This window comes from Triplophysa dalaica, chromosome 21 (genome assembly GCF_015846415.1).
Source record: "Triplophysa dalaica isolate WHDGS20190420 chromosome 21, ASM1584641v1, whole genome shotgun sequence".
Taxonomy (NCBI): domain Eukaryota; kingdom Metazoa; phylum Chordata; class Actinopteri; order Cypriniformes; family Nemacheilidae; genus Triplophysa; species Triplophysa dalaica.
This window is the reverse complement of record NC_079562.1, coordinates 5,810,198-5,823,887: the sequence shown is the minus strand read 5'-3', so window position 1 is coordinate 5,823,887 and position 13,690 is coordinate 5,810,198. Positions and strand designations below refer to the sequence as shown.

Genomic DNA, 13,690 nt, shown 5'->3' with positions numbered 1-13,690 from the left:
TTAGTGGGAGAGAGGCAGTGCGTGTAGCGGAAGGTGATTAAATGAAGCGTATGCTATATATAAATACTAGAAGATGTGGCGCTGAAAGATCATCATCATAAATGTCCCTCAGCGCTTGTGGTGTGTAAAGCTCCGTTGTGTTGACGTGCAGGTCACTTTAATCTGTCGAAATGGTGTTAAAATGGGTCATTATGTCTTGTGGTCCGCTCTTTCCCCCCGGTCTTGGCTATTATTATTATTAATATGGCGGTTTAGCATTGTGCACAATTCAGTGTTTTTCTTGATCAGGTTATTATGAAATAAAATATATTTTGTACATGACTGTTTATTATATTCTGTCTGTTTTGTCTCTTTACATCAGCACTGCGGGTGTGTTGTTTTGCACATTTAGAAAAATACCTTCTATTGTAAAAAAACATATTTGTTGGTATTTTTGTTGTTTATGCTCTTATCATTTTAAAAGTGATGAAATCAGATCAGTTTGGTCATGAAAGTTGTCAAAATCTGGAATATTTGCATCAGTTTCTATAATAATGACTTTAAAGTTCTGTCATTATTTACTCACCCTCATGTCTGTTTGACATTTTGTCTTCTGGAGAAAACAAAAGAAGATATTTTGAAGAAAGTTGGCAACTGAACAACGGCGGCACCCATTCACTTCTGTTGTTTGGACACAAAACCAATTCAATTGAATGAGTGCCGTAGCTGTCAGGTTACCAACATTCTTCAAAATATCTTCTTCAGTATATCTTCTATCTGCAGAAGACAGAATGTCAAACCGGTTTAAAGTAATAAGAGGGTGACTGAATGATGACAGAATGTTCATTTTTGGGTGAATTATCATTTTAAATATCACCACCATGGCAAAAGACCTTTTTCAACAACAACTGAGACTAGCTGTCAGTGTGGAAAGAGAATTTCGTCTCTGATTTGTGCTGTGCCTGAACAAAATCGAAATGCGTTTTTCTTTTAATGTTGATGATTCTTGCTTTTGCTTGTTTTGTTATAAAGTCCCCTCACCTCGACCTGACAACACGTTCCACGAGAGCACTGGGCAGAGCAGAGTGCCGGCCGTGGCAGCAGAAAATACAGCCATGACAAACCACCCCAAACGTCAGACCAATTTCGACCCCTGGTGAGCACACAAGCCTGTTTGGGCAGCACATACAGCCCAGCAAATAAATCATTCTGGCTATGCGCGTCTATGAGATGAATTGCTTTGACGGGGAAAGTGACAATGAAATATTTGACTAGGAATGAAAAACTATTTAATCAAGGTGTGTATAAAAAATAAGTGTTATTTTGGGTTTTGGCAACTGTAGTATTGCTGTTTCTGTACAATGGTTGGAGAAAATAAAATTGCATGCTTAAGCCACTATATCCATGCATTCTCTCCACATTCTTGGCTAATATCTTGGCAGAGAACGTTTTATTAAAGGGATAATTCACAGAGGAACAACTTGATTTGATTTTTTAAAAATCTGTTATTAAGATCTTTCTGAAGTATTTACCAGTTAATTTGACAACATGTCTCTTTATTTTAAATCAAAAGCCAAGCATAAAAATAATATTTTATATGAAAAAAATGAGCCTTATTAAGGTTCTTTAATTATTTATTTTGTTTTACTTATTTATGACCAACATGTTTTCGGTTGACAGTTCACATCTTCAACTTCTTTTATAGGAATAACTCAGAGGTTATGGTCATGAACAAACCAGAGGTCCCTAAACAAAAAGAGAAGCAGGGTTTCTTCAGAGCCATAAAGAAGAAAAAAAAGAAATCGCAGCCGGTAACAAATTCCATTTTTACTCTTCATCCATAGTTTATCAACTGAATTCAGACGCAGGACTGAGACTGTAATGCTTAAGCCAGGAGACCTTTTCTGTGGGTACTTTATGTGTACGATTACGTGTTGCTTAGCTGCTGTGTTTGCGTGTTGTTGTTGTATGTCTGTCCGCTAGTCATTAACCTTAAGTGATGTATTGTACACACAGGATAATAGTCTTGGAGAGATTAATAGAATATGATTTGTCATTTTCACTAGGATGGAGAGCAGTGTTCCCCTCTTAAATCTAATTCAATTATGTATTCCGACAAATAAGTGTCTGCAGAGGTAAAGTGGATGTATGAGTTTTTAACCAGGGGTCTTTGGACAATATACAACATTGACATTTATTTTAGCTTTAACTTGATCTTTTTCACATGGAGTGTTCCTAGTTTCGATGTTGGATGGGGGGTTTCACTAGGTCTATAAAGATAAAAAAATGCAAAATGAGGTCATCCATTTTAGCAAATCCTGAAATGTCCTTTTCTTTAGTCTTATTTACGGCCAACAAAACCCATCGATGACTCTCATAGTGCACTCCAGTACCATTTCCCCATGACAGCCATATGGAGACCAGTCAAGACCCGAGCAGCATGTGTGGCAGATTCCGCCTCTACTGTGCTCTGTCCGCAAATATTGAACCAGAGGACCATATGTTCATCTGCTATATTCAACAACAAAAGATGTTTGGTGTTAATAGAATGAGCCACTGGGCTTTTGTGCGTCTTATATTGCAGACGGACGTCAACGCGGGAAGGAACCCGAGCATCAAGAAAAGCCTTTTCCCCCTCTTTAACTCAAAGAATAGCTTAAAGCATAATTCTGCTGTCAAAGTGCTACCTGTTGTCCCGCAGCCCATGGTATTGCTCGCATAAACCGCGCCGCTCCACCAAACAAACACAATATCCATTGCATGACTGGTTGTGTTGTATAGCTGTTTTATGACTGGATGTCCTTTTGTCATTTTTGTTCCTTTTGAATTTTTATAAACACAACACTAGAATCAGATCCATGTCAACACCAGGCCGAGATCTAGGTTTACAATGTGAATTGTATCATTTTTATTTTACTGCCGTTATTAAACAGAATTTCCAAAAATATGGCTGTTTTCGAAATGATCTTGTGAATACTCGCCCACTCTGCTATTCACAGTTTGGCCTTTAAACTTGGTGTTTTACACTTGAGTGGAATTGACCTATCTACACCTCTGTGTACTGTAGTTGTATCTGAATATTTAATTATGAAAAAAAAGACATATTTAAATTATGCTACAGTTTTAAGACGGTAACTGCCGGACCGCTGCAATTTAAAGAAGTGTGTTTAAAGAGCAAAAAACAATCTGCATTGGTCTTCAAGCCTAATGCATACTTGTAAATGCATACCATGCCTGCCAACAGCGCTTAGTTTATGGTCTTAATAGCTGGCAGCCCAGACAGCCTTATAATTTAATATCCTGTATTGCCAAGTATTATGAATCATTTTTGGTTAAAGCAAGTTGTGTTTCAGGTTCGTTTAAAATGAGTGGATAGGCCTTTAGTGTTAAGTGTATGTATGTTGATATATTGGATCTGGTTCTCGTGTTTGACAAATCAAGCAGCATCGCTTAGGTTACTGCTAGCATCACAGCAGCATCAGCATGCGTTCTTTGACGTGCATGGACAACACAGTCGTCTATTGCACGTTTTTACATCCACTTTTACATTTTCCATAACCTGGACAGAGCGGGAGAAGTGGTCAAAACATTTCACACACACAAAGGCTCTGTCTTTTGTAGGCCTACATGCACACACAGTTAGAAATACTACAACGGGTATACGGGGTCAAAAACTGCTCACGTTCCAAAACACCAGCCTGTTCTTATCTACAGTACATTCAGTAATTCATCTTTTGTATAAACGACTGCCAAAAAGCTTTTGTTAAAGATGGTCTCGGTACTGTTAAAATTCATCTATCAAAAAATATGGCAAATTATATTTTGCATTATGGAAATAAAGCTTAGATAAGACCATTTTTTTGCATTGTATACATTTTTTTTCTTTAAGTACATTTTACCTCAAATTGTTACTTTTTATTTTATTTATTTATGTATTATTATTAAAGCGTTTTAAAGGGTGATTATCATTATATTCATATTACTATAATACAGTATTTTTACTGTAGTATAGCACATAAAACCTAAAGCTATCATACTATGAATATTTTTAAATGAAAATTTTCATATATTAAAGGTAGTAAAATAATATACTTACATTTTATTTTAAATGTGTTTTTTGTTTCAGGTAACTGTTCTTTGTTGTCATGAAAATAATAACACAATGCAAAAAAACATAACAGTCTTTGCTTTCTTGCAAAATATCATTTTTTGTTTTTGAGTTTTTTGGCTTTGTGCATTTTGTTGTGTTCTGGTGCGTTTTCGGTTTTCTGGCCCCATGCACGTGATTTTTGGGTATACATTTGTTGGGAAAGTCAGACATTATATTTCAATTCCTTTCTTCTGGTCATTTCAACAGCTTTTTGCTTTCCTCTGTGTGTCAGGTTCCCGGTGAAAGCCAGCAGGAGCAGCTAGTGATACAGAGACCAGTGAAATCCTCCTCTCATCACAGCAGTCGACAACGGAACAGGGATCGTGACCGGGAGCGTGACCTGGAAAGGGACAGGGACCGAGACCGGGAAAGAAACCGCGAGAGGGATCGCGAAAGGGACAGAGACAACACTTGGCCACCTGAAAAGCAACCGGACGTCCAGCCTCAGGTAAGGCACACGGGACAGATCTCTTATTTTAATGAACCTTACTGTGGGTGTCAGTGTGTGTTTTTTCAAAACCAAGCATACAGCGTCCGCTTGCTTATCGTTTTAGAACCAGCCTCTGAAGTCCCTGCGTAAACTCCTTCACCTTTCTTCTCCCGCTACGTCCAATCAGCCGCCGCCTCCCGATCGCTCGGCAGAACTGCGCTTCCATCCTCTTCCTAACCCCCCTCCAAAGGAAACCTGAACGAGGGCAGAGGGCACCCGGTGGGCAGCGTCACCCCTAATACCAAGAGCCGCAAACCCCACAACTACCCTCTGCCAGGGCAGATCGAGTCCAGCTGGCACGTCTCTGCTTTGACTCGAGCCGAGGGTGCACCATATCCAGACCAAATGGCAAATAAAGGTGGGCAGAACGGTATTGGCTTTACCCGAGCCCCCCGCGCGAGGATGCCGAACCTCAACGATCTAAAGGAAACAGCTCTTTAGAGGGAGCCCCTTGATACTTGGTCTCTCTTTTCCTTCTTGGCTACCTATGGAATGCTACACGATATTGTTCATACAGTGGTACACGATGCCACTTCTAGCCAGAAGGTGGCAATAGTTATGTCTCAGATTTGTTTTTTAAAAGCATCCACATTTGATAGAATTTGTATTATTGTTCATTACATCTGGGTTCAGTTTTCTGTTCAATATCTTATTGATGATGATATGAATCTATGTATTTGTAAATGGAAACTTAGGGACGGGGGACAAATCTGTGGAATTGTAAGAGCTTTAGTTTCTACACAAGAGAATGTATAAATATTTAATGTGTAGTAATTCTATATTTCATGGAGATTATTTGATGAATAATCGGTGTGTTAATAGTTACAATGTACAGAGTGCATTTTATGGTTGTAACAGACGTATCTATTGTTTGAATTACTTTCCTCTCTTTGTTGAACATTGTTTTCAGATATGAATTTTCAGTAGGTCTACAGTATATTACACACTGCTCATACTGCAGGTTAAAGAATGAAACCTCTCAAGGCTTTGGACTTTTCCCCAATGAAATGAGATCAGCAATTACTGATGGTTTCTAAGCAGGTTCTGTAATACTTTTCAGGTGAGACTATTAAATCGAAGTCCCATGATGCCTATTTGTCTCACTTTACCTTTAGCCTCATGTCTTACAACATTTCCATTCATTAAAAAATCCCTGCTTCCCATGAGCTCAAAACGGCATTAAAAACAGGATATTAACATCACGTTTTGGGACCATGTAGTGATTGAAGTGCAGTGGCGTTTTGTAGCGTCGGTTATTAGAGCGCATATCCCAGAAGAGCCGGATTTCCTGCGAATAATCAATTTCAAGCTGGCAGGAGAGTGGGCGGCCGGGGGAAACGGAGGCCCCAGGGCCTCGCATTTTCTCCCTACGATGGAGACCCCTCCAGGGGACTTTGCCTGAGGCTCAAGCTGTGGTTTACATGCAGCTCAGGGTTAGGCTTTGAGAGTCAAGTCTGTACGTGCCTTCAACGGTCGTGCTGAGGGCTCACTTGCATGTTGCACCAATCGACTGGCAGTTTTATTTTAATCAGTTTAACGGCATGTTTTTGAACAGATGAAAGCATTGCCTGGGAACCCGGTGAAAGGGTTTCAAAGAAGTAATGTCTATTGATCTGGTCTTGGGAGGGCAGGTGTGGGACGCTGTGAGATTTTGTTTTCAACCTGGGCCCCAAAAACAACGTTTTGATTCATCCCAATGCCACTGTTTGCTTTAGATTTACCTCTCTGTATATTTATTAAATTATATTCTAACACAAATTAAAAATGGGTTTAGCAGAAATGTGCAAAAAAACTTTGTGAGGAATTCGAGGCATTTGAAATAGAGCACTATATCAGGACTTTGAGGTGAAGCAAATTGTCTTGATTTTAAGAACTATATTTTCATGCCTAAATGTATTGGATCATCATATTCACCTAAAGCATCAAACAAGATCAAGAGAGCAACCGAGCATTAACATTAAAATAACTCCATTAAAATGTCTTCATTTTATAGATTTATTGAAAAGTACTGTTTATCAATAGCACACTGTTTCTCACAGAGTTTGGTATTACTTTTTTATCTGAAGGTTGTGTCTACTGACTGCTATCTTATCTATGGTCTATACATGACCTCTTTTACATAGAGAACTAGATTTGAATTATCATAACTAAGTATTTATTAGACACATTTACACAGTCTATACTTTTTTTACAATTGAGATATTTTCATCACAGGTGTTTTTTTGAAAGCATTATTGCAGTGTGTTTTGGGTAAGAAGGATTCTTGACATCTTTATACATATACATATTAAGTTCAGTAAAGGGGAGTTTAAGTTATTATGTTCAGTTTTGTCCGGTTGAAAGAGAAGGGAACTTGTGTAAGAGTGTCTAGTAGACAAATGTCAACTATTGTCTGTTCCTTGTTGAACATTTTCAGGTTATTCAACAGTTTCTTCATGAGTAATGCAGTTTGCCTTTTTAAGAGTATTGAATCCTGCCCGAATTTGAGAATCTGATTCCATTATTACTGTATTAACACCTTGTCCATAAATGCAATGGCATTGCTTAATCTACACCGGCGCGGTCTGTCTTCACAATGCCAGGTCAACCTCTCATCCGTGTGGTGATCTTTCACAACCTTCCTATACAAAACCTACATCTAGAATGTCCGTCTAGTATAATATCCACCTTAAAACTTTGAACACCATTATTTTGTTATCAAATATAACAAAGCCTATTGTTAAAGCTGCGATCTGTAACTTTTTTGTTAGAACAAAATATTTAGCAAGTACATAAACAATCAGTGTTCCTTACCCCGATTAAGAAATTAATAACAATGTTTTCAAATATGAGATTAGTATTAGATTTCGTGTGAAATGTTGGTTGTCTCTCAATAATTGTAAATATAAGTATGCAAAGAAACCGAAATTTTAGACACAAAAGAGGCAAAAGTTATTGATTGCATCTTTAAGTCATGCAAAAATGAAAAGCAAACACAAAATGGCTTCGAAAGAGCAAGCAAGGGCTGTAATATCTCATAGAGACTTAATGAGCAGGGGTTTGGTTGCTTTAAATGTTGATTAAAAAAGACATTGTAAAGTTGATTTTGAGGGCTTCTTGGTACACTGCCATAAACATATAGTTTAACATGACAACTCATGTGGTTTAAAAGACAGCTTGTCTTCAATTAACTTGTAGCATCTGTCATCCAAAGAGGATGTTCTTCAGTGACAGAGGCTGTTGAACGCAGGAATACAAACATTCAGGTTTAGCACACAAAAATATTTAATTTTTCAGACCTCTTCACAAACTGCAGCTCTCATGTTTGTTCATGGCTTTATTGTAGGTTTTATTTTATATTGAAGAACTACCATGGAAACAGTTTAAGCAATGACCTAGAAGCTGTAAAATCATTTGTTTTTCAAAATGTTCTCTATTGCCAGTTTACCATTAAATAACAAGCATTATCAGCATAAGAATGTAAATGTTTACATAAGACCACAAATATAAGGGATTTTCTACTTTAGACAATAGATAGTGTAACTATTCCACAGCTAAGCAATGAACGTGCTGCAGCATTTTGTGCCAATCCATTGTTAAGTTGTGTAGCGGCAAAAGTTTACAGTCTATCAGGAACCAAGGAGTTTGTTCTGTCAGATGAAAAATCTGATCTTTGTGAACTTTTGGAAGATGATTTTTGTGTCTTTTTAGTATGTTGTAGGAAAGAGGTGGGTGTGCAAATGTTTTAATACTTTTTGTTCCTATAGGTGTTTTGCATCGAGCCTCTTAAGTTTTGAGTCAGTCATAGTTTTCCAGTCTCTTTCATTGCTGAACTGCCAACATGCAGAATGTGCAAATCTAACCCCCGTAACGTTACCTATTGTGCTTAGCATTATTGATGTGAACAAAACGGTTTACTGTCCAAAAACCCAACAAATCAGAAGCATGAGATAATTGTCAACATCCATTGCTATCTGAACTATTGCGTCAAATTTGATTGGATTAGATAACTTAATTCGCAGAGACAAAATTTACCAAATTGTCTTTTGTGGAGATGGCCATGTTTTCTTTGGGAAACAGACTAATGTTGTTTGATATCAAGCATGTCAGACACCAACAGAGTCTATAATGTATATTCCGCTGTAATCAATAACAATTAAAACAATGTCTACCCAACTATGTCCTAGCATCATTTTATTACAAATACAGCCGAGGAAAAATATGAAGAGACCATTTCAAAATCAGTTTTGTGTTATTCTGTGAACTATATTTCTAATATTTGTACCAAATTTCAAATACAAATATTCTTTCTATTTCCATTTATTTGCAGAAATGAAAACTGGAGAAACAGGTCAAATAACAGGTCATAACAGAAAAGATGCTCTCTACTTTTTCAGACCTCAAATACTCCAAAATTCATATTCACTTGTAAGCCATACAATAATAATATTTGTACATGTATTCAGGAAAGGTTCATTCTATTCATGTGATAACCTCGCTTTTATCAGAGTTTTTATGTGTCTTTCACTTTGCCATTGAATGGCTTTGTCACTCCTTTTGATTTTGTTGAAATTCAACAGACACTGGACTGGAATGGCCACAATACATCTAGAAATGTTGATTAAATAAACATTTGAAATGGTTTTCTGCGACTGTACGTGTCAAGCGACAACATGTTTGTTTATCATCATGATGCAACAGTAAAATGGATCTTTGTATAAATAAGACGATCAATATATTTCAATGAATCACATAAGCAGTGATTACAATTTAAACTCTTAAAAGACAAGAGCTGAGACCAACAATCAAATAAAATACTGTATGTAGTAATATTCATCAACAGATTGCTGGGGATTTTGAATTGAGTTAATTGCATGCATTGAACCAATAAGTGGGTCACAGAAGGTGACCACCGTCTCTCTTTTTTATCAGACAAGGCTTGAACTGGTATGTGAACGATGTCAAACTAGCTTTCAGCAGTAAAAGGAGGAGCTTTTAGAGAAAGCGTATTAGATAAAGCCATTAGTGCTCTGTGGATTATAGTAATCCAGACCCTTCAATATCAGTGTGGTCCACCACTCGAAAAACAAATCACCATGGAGTACAGACTGCAGCACATGTTACTGTTGGCCATCCTGCTTGTGACTAAAGGTATGTGCTCCATTAATACAAGTGCCATTATTTTCACTAGCAGAACTCAACGTTATTGCATTTAAAAAATTTATAAAAATTTAATTAAATGAACACTGTATTGGGATTGAAAGCATGTACAAAAATAAATAAAATATATAATGTTGTAGTGTGATATTTTGTTATATTTACAAAATGTACCAAAAATTTGGTATGGCATACCATGTAAAACGCATACATTTTAGTACAATCTATTCACTTTGTATAAATATTTTATGGATCATTTATTTTAATGAGAAACTACAGTCACATGTTTGATTCTGTTCATTCTGCATTCTGTCCAGGTTTCGTTGGGCTACAAGCTCAAGAGGTAAATTTAAATATTTATTTGTTACATTAGGGAAAATAAAAAGAAACATTTTCACCATGATCATTTTCACCATGATATGCTCAGGACGGTGATGGCAATGAGACATGGGCTGGGAAAACTTGCAAGTGTGAATGCGACAAAGACTCATCTGGCAAGCTGCTTTCTAAAGGTTCTGGGTCAAGCTTGGACCAGGGTATGGTCTGCATGACAGGTAAAATAAAAATACATTAAAGAATCATAATTACAGTTACATTGCAATTTTTGTCAAATGACTAAAATGTAAGCTGTTCCAAAGATCTGTATCTAGATTTTTTTTAATAATGACTGTTTGGATGCACTCACTGTAGGATTTTTTTTTTACTTTCCCTTTTAAAGGTGTGAACGTTTTTAAACTTAGAAATATATTATAACCCCACACCTTCCGGACAAATAAATAAAAAAATGATTACAGTTTTATCATCTGAACGAGGCACTGCACTAACATTGACTCTTTCAGAAGTGAGATGGATTAGTTAGCACTGGCTGGTGCTTTCTGGAAACAGACGGCAGGGCATGTGCGAATGAGCTGGCTCCCGGACAAACCCTCGTCTGCAGCAGAGCAGAAAGTCATTAATCATTTGGTTACAGTTTCACCTGGGCCATGTGTGCCATCGCTGCGTCCCATTGGCTCGCCACCACAGGGCAGACATGCTCCATTAACACAAAACCACTTGTGTTCAGAGACCTCTGAGACAAATGTGTAAGAATCGAATGAAAGGGAGGAAAGCGGGGAAAAGATAAAGTAAGAGAGAGGGAAGAGCAAGAATGACAGAGCGTGGGTTCATAATCCCATTAGTTGTAGAAGGGGACTGGGATGTTGAGATTAGAAAGACAAGAATAGGTCAGTCAAACTGTTACGAAAGGTGCATGTCAATTGCAAACCATTAATAAGGGTTGACTATTGAAGAGATTCTCTGAAATGGATTTTACAGATGTGTTTCTTGTTCCCCTTATATTAATTTTATTTTGTGTTATTAAAATTGTAGAACTGGACTGTTATGTAAAAATGATGTGGGACTGGAGCTTAGGGTAGAACGTGACCACCTGTCATCCTAAAGTATTAATGGATGTTGATCTTTCACTAGGGGAAACTAAAGCTCAGCTTTCGGGATTGTATATTCGTCAACAGAAAAGCATGGTCAGGACAGCTGCCGGCTTATTGCTATGCCCATTTCCAATTACCACACCAGGGTGAATAAATCATGTGATTAATGTTTCATTAAACCCCATTTCAAACATTGTGCAGGGTTTTGTTAAATAGATTTTCTTCATAGCTGCCGAGAATGAGCTAAACTGGCTGAGTTTTGGAGAGATGCATAGCTTGGCCGTGATGCATAGATGATATTTCTAAATAAATATTAACCCCACTGTGATTTTCAGATTGCCCATACCATAAGCCCCTAGGTTTTGAGGAAGGGTCTGTGACTTCAGATCAGATCAGTTGCTCTAATGAAGACCAGTACACGGGCTGGTTCTCCTCTTGGACTGCAAATAAGGCAAGACTCAACAGTCAAGGATTTGGGTGAGTTGATTTTAGATTAATAAGTGTCATTTTAGGCTTCATTTTTATAGAAAACACACTTTCTAACTCTTGTTCCAGATGTGCCTGGCTGTCTAAGTTTCAGGATACCAACCAGTGGATTCAAATTGACCTAAAGGAAGTGAAAGTGGTTTCTGGGATCCTGACCCAAGGGCGTTGTGACTCTGATGAGTGGATGACTAAGTACACCGTGCAGTATCGCACCAATGAGAAACTCAACTGGGTTTACTTCAAGGACCAGACTGGAAACAACAGGGTATGTAGACAACATGTCAGTTTTGTTGAAATAATTATAATGAATGCAAATTGCTACATACAGTCTATAGAAAACGAACAGCCTCAGCTATTTTCATTGCCGCTGTAATTTAAGTTACTGCTTAGTGTTATCGGCCATGTGCTTTATAGTTCTTGGATTTATTTCTTATTTACTTCTTTTCTGTTTCTTAGTTGTTCTATGGGAACTCCGACCGTTCATCCACAGTCCAGAACCTGCTGCGTCCACCTATCGTAGCACGTTACATTCGTATCATTCCTCTGGGCTGGCACACCCGCATCGCCATGCGCCTGGAGCTGCTACTTTGCATGAATAAATGCACCTGATCCGGCGCATGCCAGCACTGCTACCCAACTATTTCCTGCACTGCCCCCTTTTCTTACCACATCATGCCAATGTCACATCACTGCCCAATGTATTCATTCTTTTTACGAACAAGAACTCTCTGTTAATTTGTATGGAAGATATTGTGATGTTTGAATATGACTTTTTGTGAAGTCACATTTTGTGGTAAATATATATATTCCTTCCTCTGAGATATAAAATCTCTTTTCACATCTTTTTGTTTTCGGTTTAAAATCAACAAAAAGGGTTGCAATTTTGGTTCTACTTTGGGAAATATAGAAGGGGGGACCCATTGCTGTGGCCATAGGAGTCTCTGGTAAAAAAAAATAAAAGGGCAGCTTGCAAATCTGGAAAGAGGTCAAACGATCTCACGGATTGTAATGATTGCGGTATCATTGTGTTTTCGGGTGTAGTTTGTGATGGTGACGTATTGCGCTGTATTCTTACTGTAACCGGTTCCTTTTTGTTTTCAATATAAGCCTACATTGTTTACATGTGTTTCTGGTCCTTGAATAAAGAAAGACTCCCAGTACTTATTCACATTTTTATCCAAAAAAACATTCAATGTATAAAGGCATTCCCATACCTTTCCCCATATGTTCCCAAATGCACTGCATAGCCTACTTATTCAAATATACTCTGGGATTTATTCAATCAGTCGAGTTATGTTCATACAATATTTTAACTTAAATGTGAAATCTGAATTATTAACACGATTTACTAAATTCGCTAAATAAAATGAAATAAACATTTCGTTGCAACCAACGCATGCGCAATAACGTATAGCTCTGCGCAAGTGCGCAATTGCGCATGCGCAATCAGGTTTTGCAACATAGTACATACGTCTGTTTAGTCGTTAAAGAGTTGATTAGGAATGCATTAAAGTAGCGGAAGGTTTTGTGAGTCAGCAATCACAATCGACACCTCTGGCCATCATGAAAGCGTGTGGCCTTAAAACTAAACGGTGCGCAATCCCATCAAGAAGCACAATATCAAGAATCAGAGGCCACGCTGCGTTCCTGTATACCGTCCGGCAACAGGTGTGTTGTAATGCCACGTGACTTTAAATTCTTACCAAATTGATGCTTTCTGAAAATATTGATGTTAAATGTTGTTCATGCACAGACAAATTCGACGGAAACGAGACGCTTTCATGAGTCCAGGGGCGTGAGTAGATATATACTCCAGAGAGTGGGCTCGGAGGCATCACGTCTTTCCTGTCTCAGCCGCCATCGAGCCGTCACGCGGCGGGAGGTTCTGCAGGCCTGGGATCAGCTGAGGCACCGGAGGAATCCATCCCCAATGGCTGGCGCTTGAACTTCTTTTTCTTTTAAATGTTTTTATTGTTTTAATGTATAAATATTTAACCCTCAAAATAAAACATTTTGTTCTTA

General features: G+C 37.9%; 2 protein-coding genes and 2 long non-coding RNA genes across 4 annotated transcripts in view; 3 read left to right on the top strand and 1 right to left on the bottom strand.

The window, feature by feature from the left end:
- The window catches only part of cdkl5 (cyclin dependent kinase like 5), a 24,656-nt gene extending 18,835 nt beyond the window's left edge, over positions 1 to 5,821 (top strand). The window contains 6 exon segments of the mRNA XM_056734693.1: positions 1,012 to 1,135; positions 1,685 to 1,790; positions 2,564 to 2,686; positions 4,362 to 4,577; positions 4,684 to 4,798; positions 4,801 to 5,821. Coding sequence (XP_056590671.1) covers positions 1,012 to 1,135; positions 1,685 to 1,790; positions 2,564 to 2,686; positions 4,362 to 4,577; positions 4,684 to 4,798; positions 4,801 to 5,060 — 944 coding nt within the window. The 3' untranslated portion in view covers positions 5,061 to 5,821.
- LOC130410176 (uncharacterized) overlaps positions 1 to 13,504 on the bottom strand; it is a 21,402-nt gene extending 7,898 nt beyond the window's left edge. The window contains exon 1 of the long non-coding RNA XR_008904987.1: positions 13,372 to 13,504. This is a non-coding gene — a long non-coding RNA (uncharacterized LOC130410176). The remainder of the gene's footprint in view (positions 1 to 13,371) is intronic.
- On the top strand, positions 9,564 to 12,788 carry rs1a (retinoschisin 1a). The gene is made up of 6 exons (XM_056734694.1): positions 9,564 to 9,749; positions 10,073 to 10,098; positions 10,183 to 10,309; positions 11,518 to 11,659; positions 11,738 to 11,933; positions 12,125 to 12,788. Exons 1-6 carry the CDS (start codon positions 9,695 to 9,697, stop codon positions 12,275 to 12,277), a joined length of 699 nt encoding a protein of 232 aa, XP_056590672.1. The 5' UTR covers positions 9,564 to 9,694; the 3' UTR covers positions 12,278 to 12,788.
- LOC130410175 (uncharacterized) lies at positions 13,110 to 13,690 on the top strand. Its single transcript, XR_008904986.1, has 2 exons — positions 13,110 to 13,336; positions 13,422 to 13,690. It is a non-coding gene; the product is annotated as an uncharacterized LOC130410175 (long non-coding RNA).

Bases quoted from the DNA above. Each gene is read 5' to 3' on its own strand.
- rs1a (XM_056734694.1), top strand. From the start codon at position 9,695: ATGGAGTACAGACTGCAGCACATGTTACTGTTGGCCATCCTGCTTGTG. The intron at 10,310-11,517 runs GTAAAATAAAAA...TGTGATTTTCAG, and splicing joins GGGTATGGTCTGCATGACAG to ATTGCCCATACCATAAGCCC. The intron at 11,934-12,124 runs GTATGTAGACAA...TCTGTTTCTTAG, and splicing joins ACCAGACTGGAAACAACAGG to TTGTTCTATGGGAACTCCGA.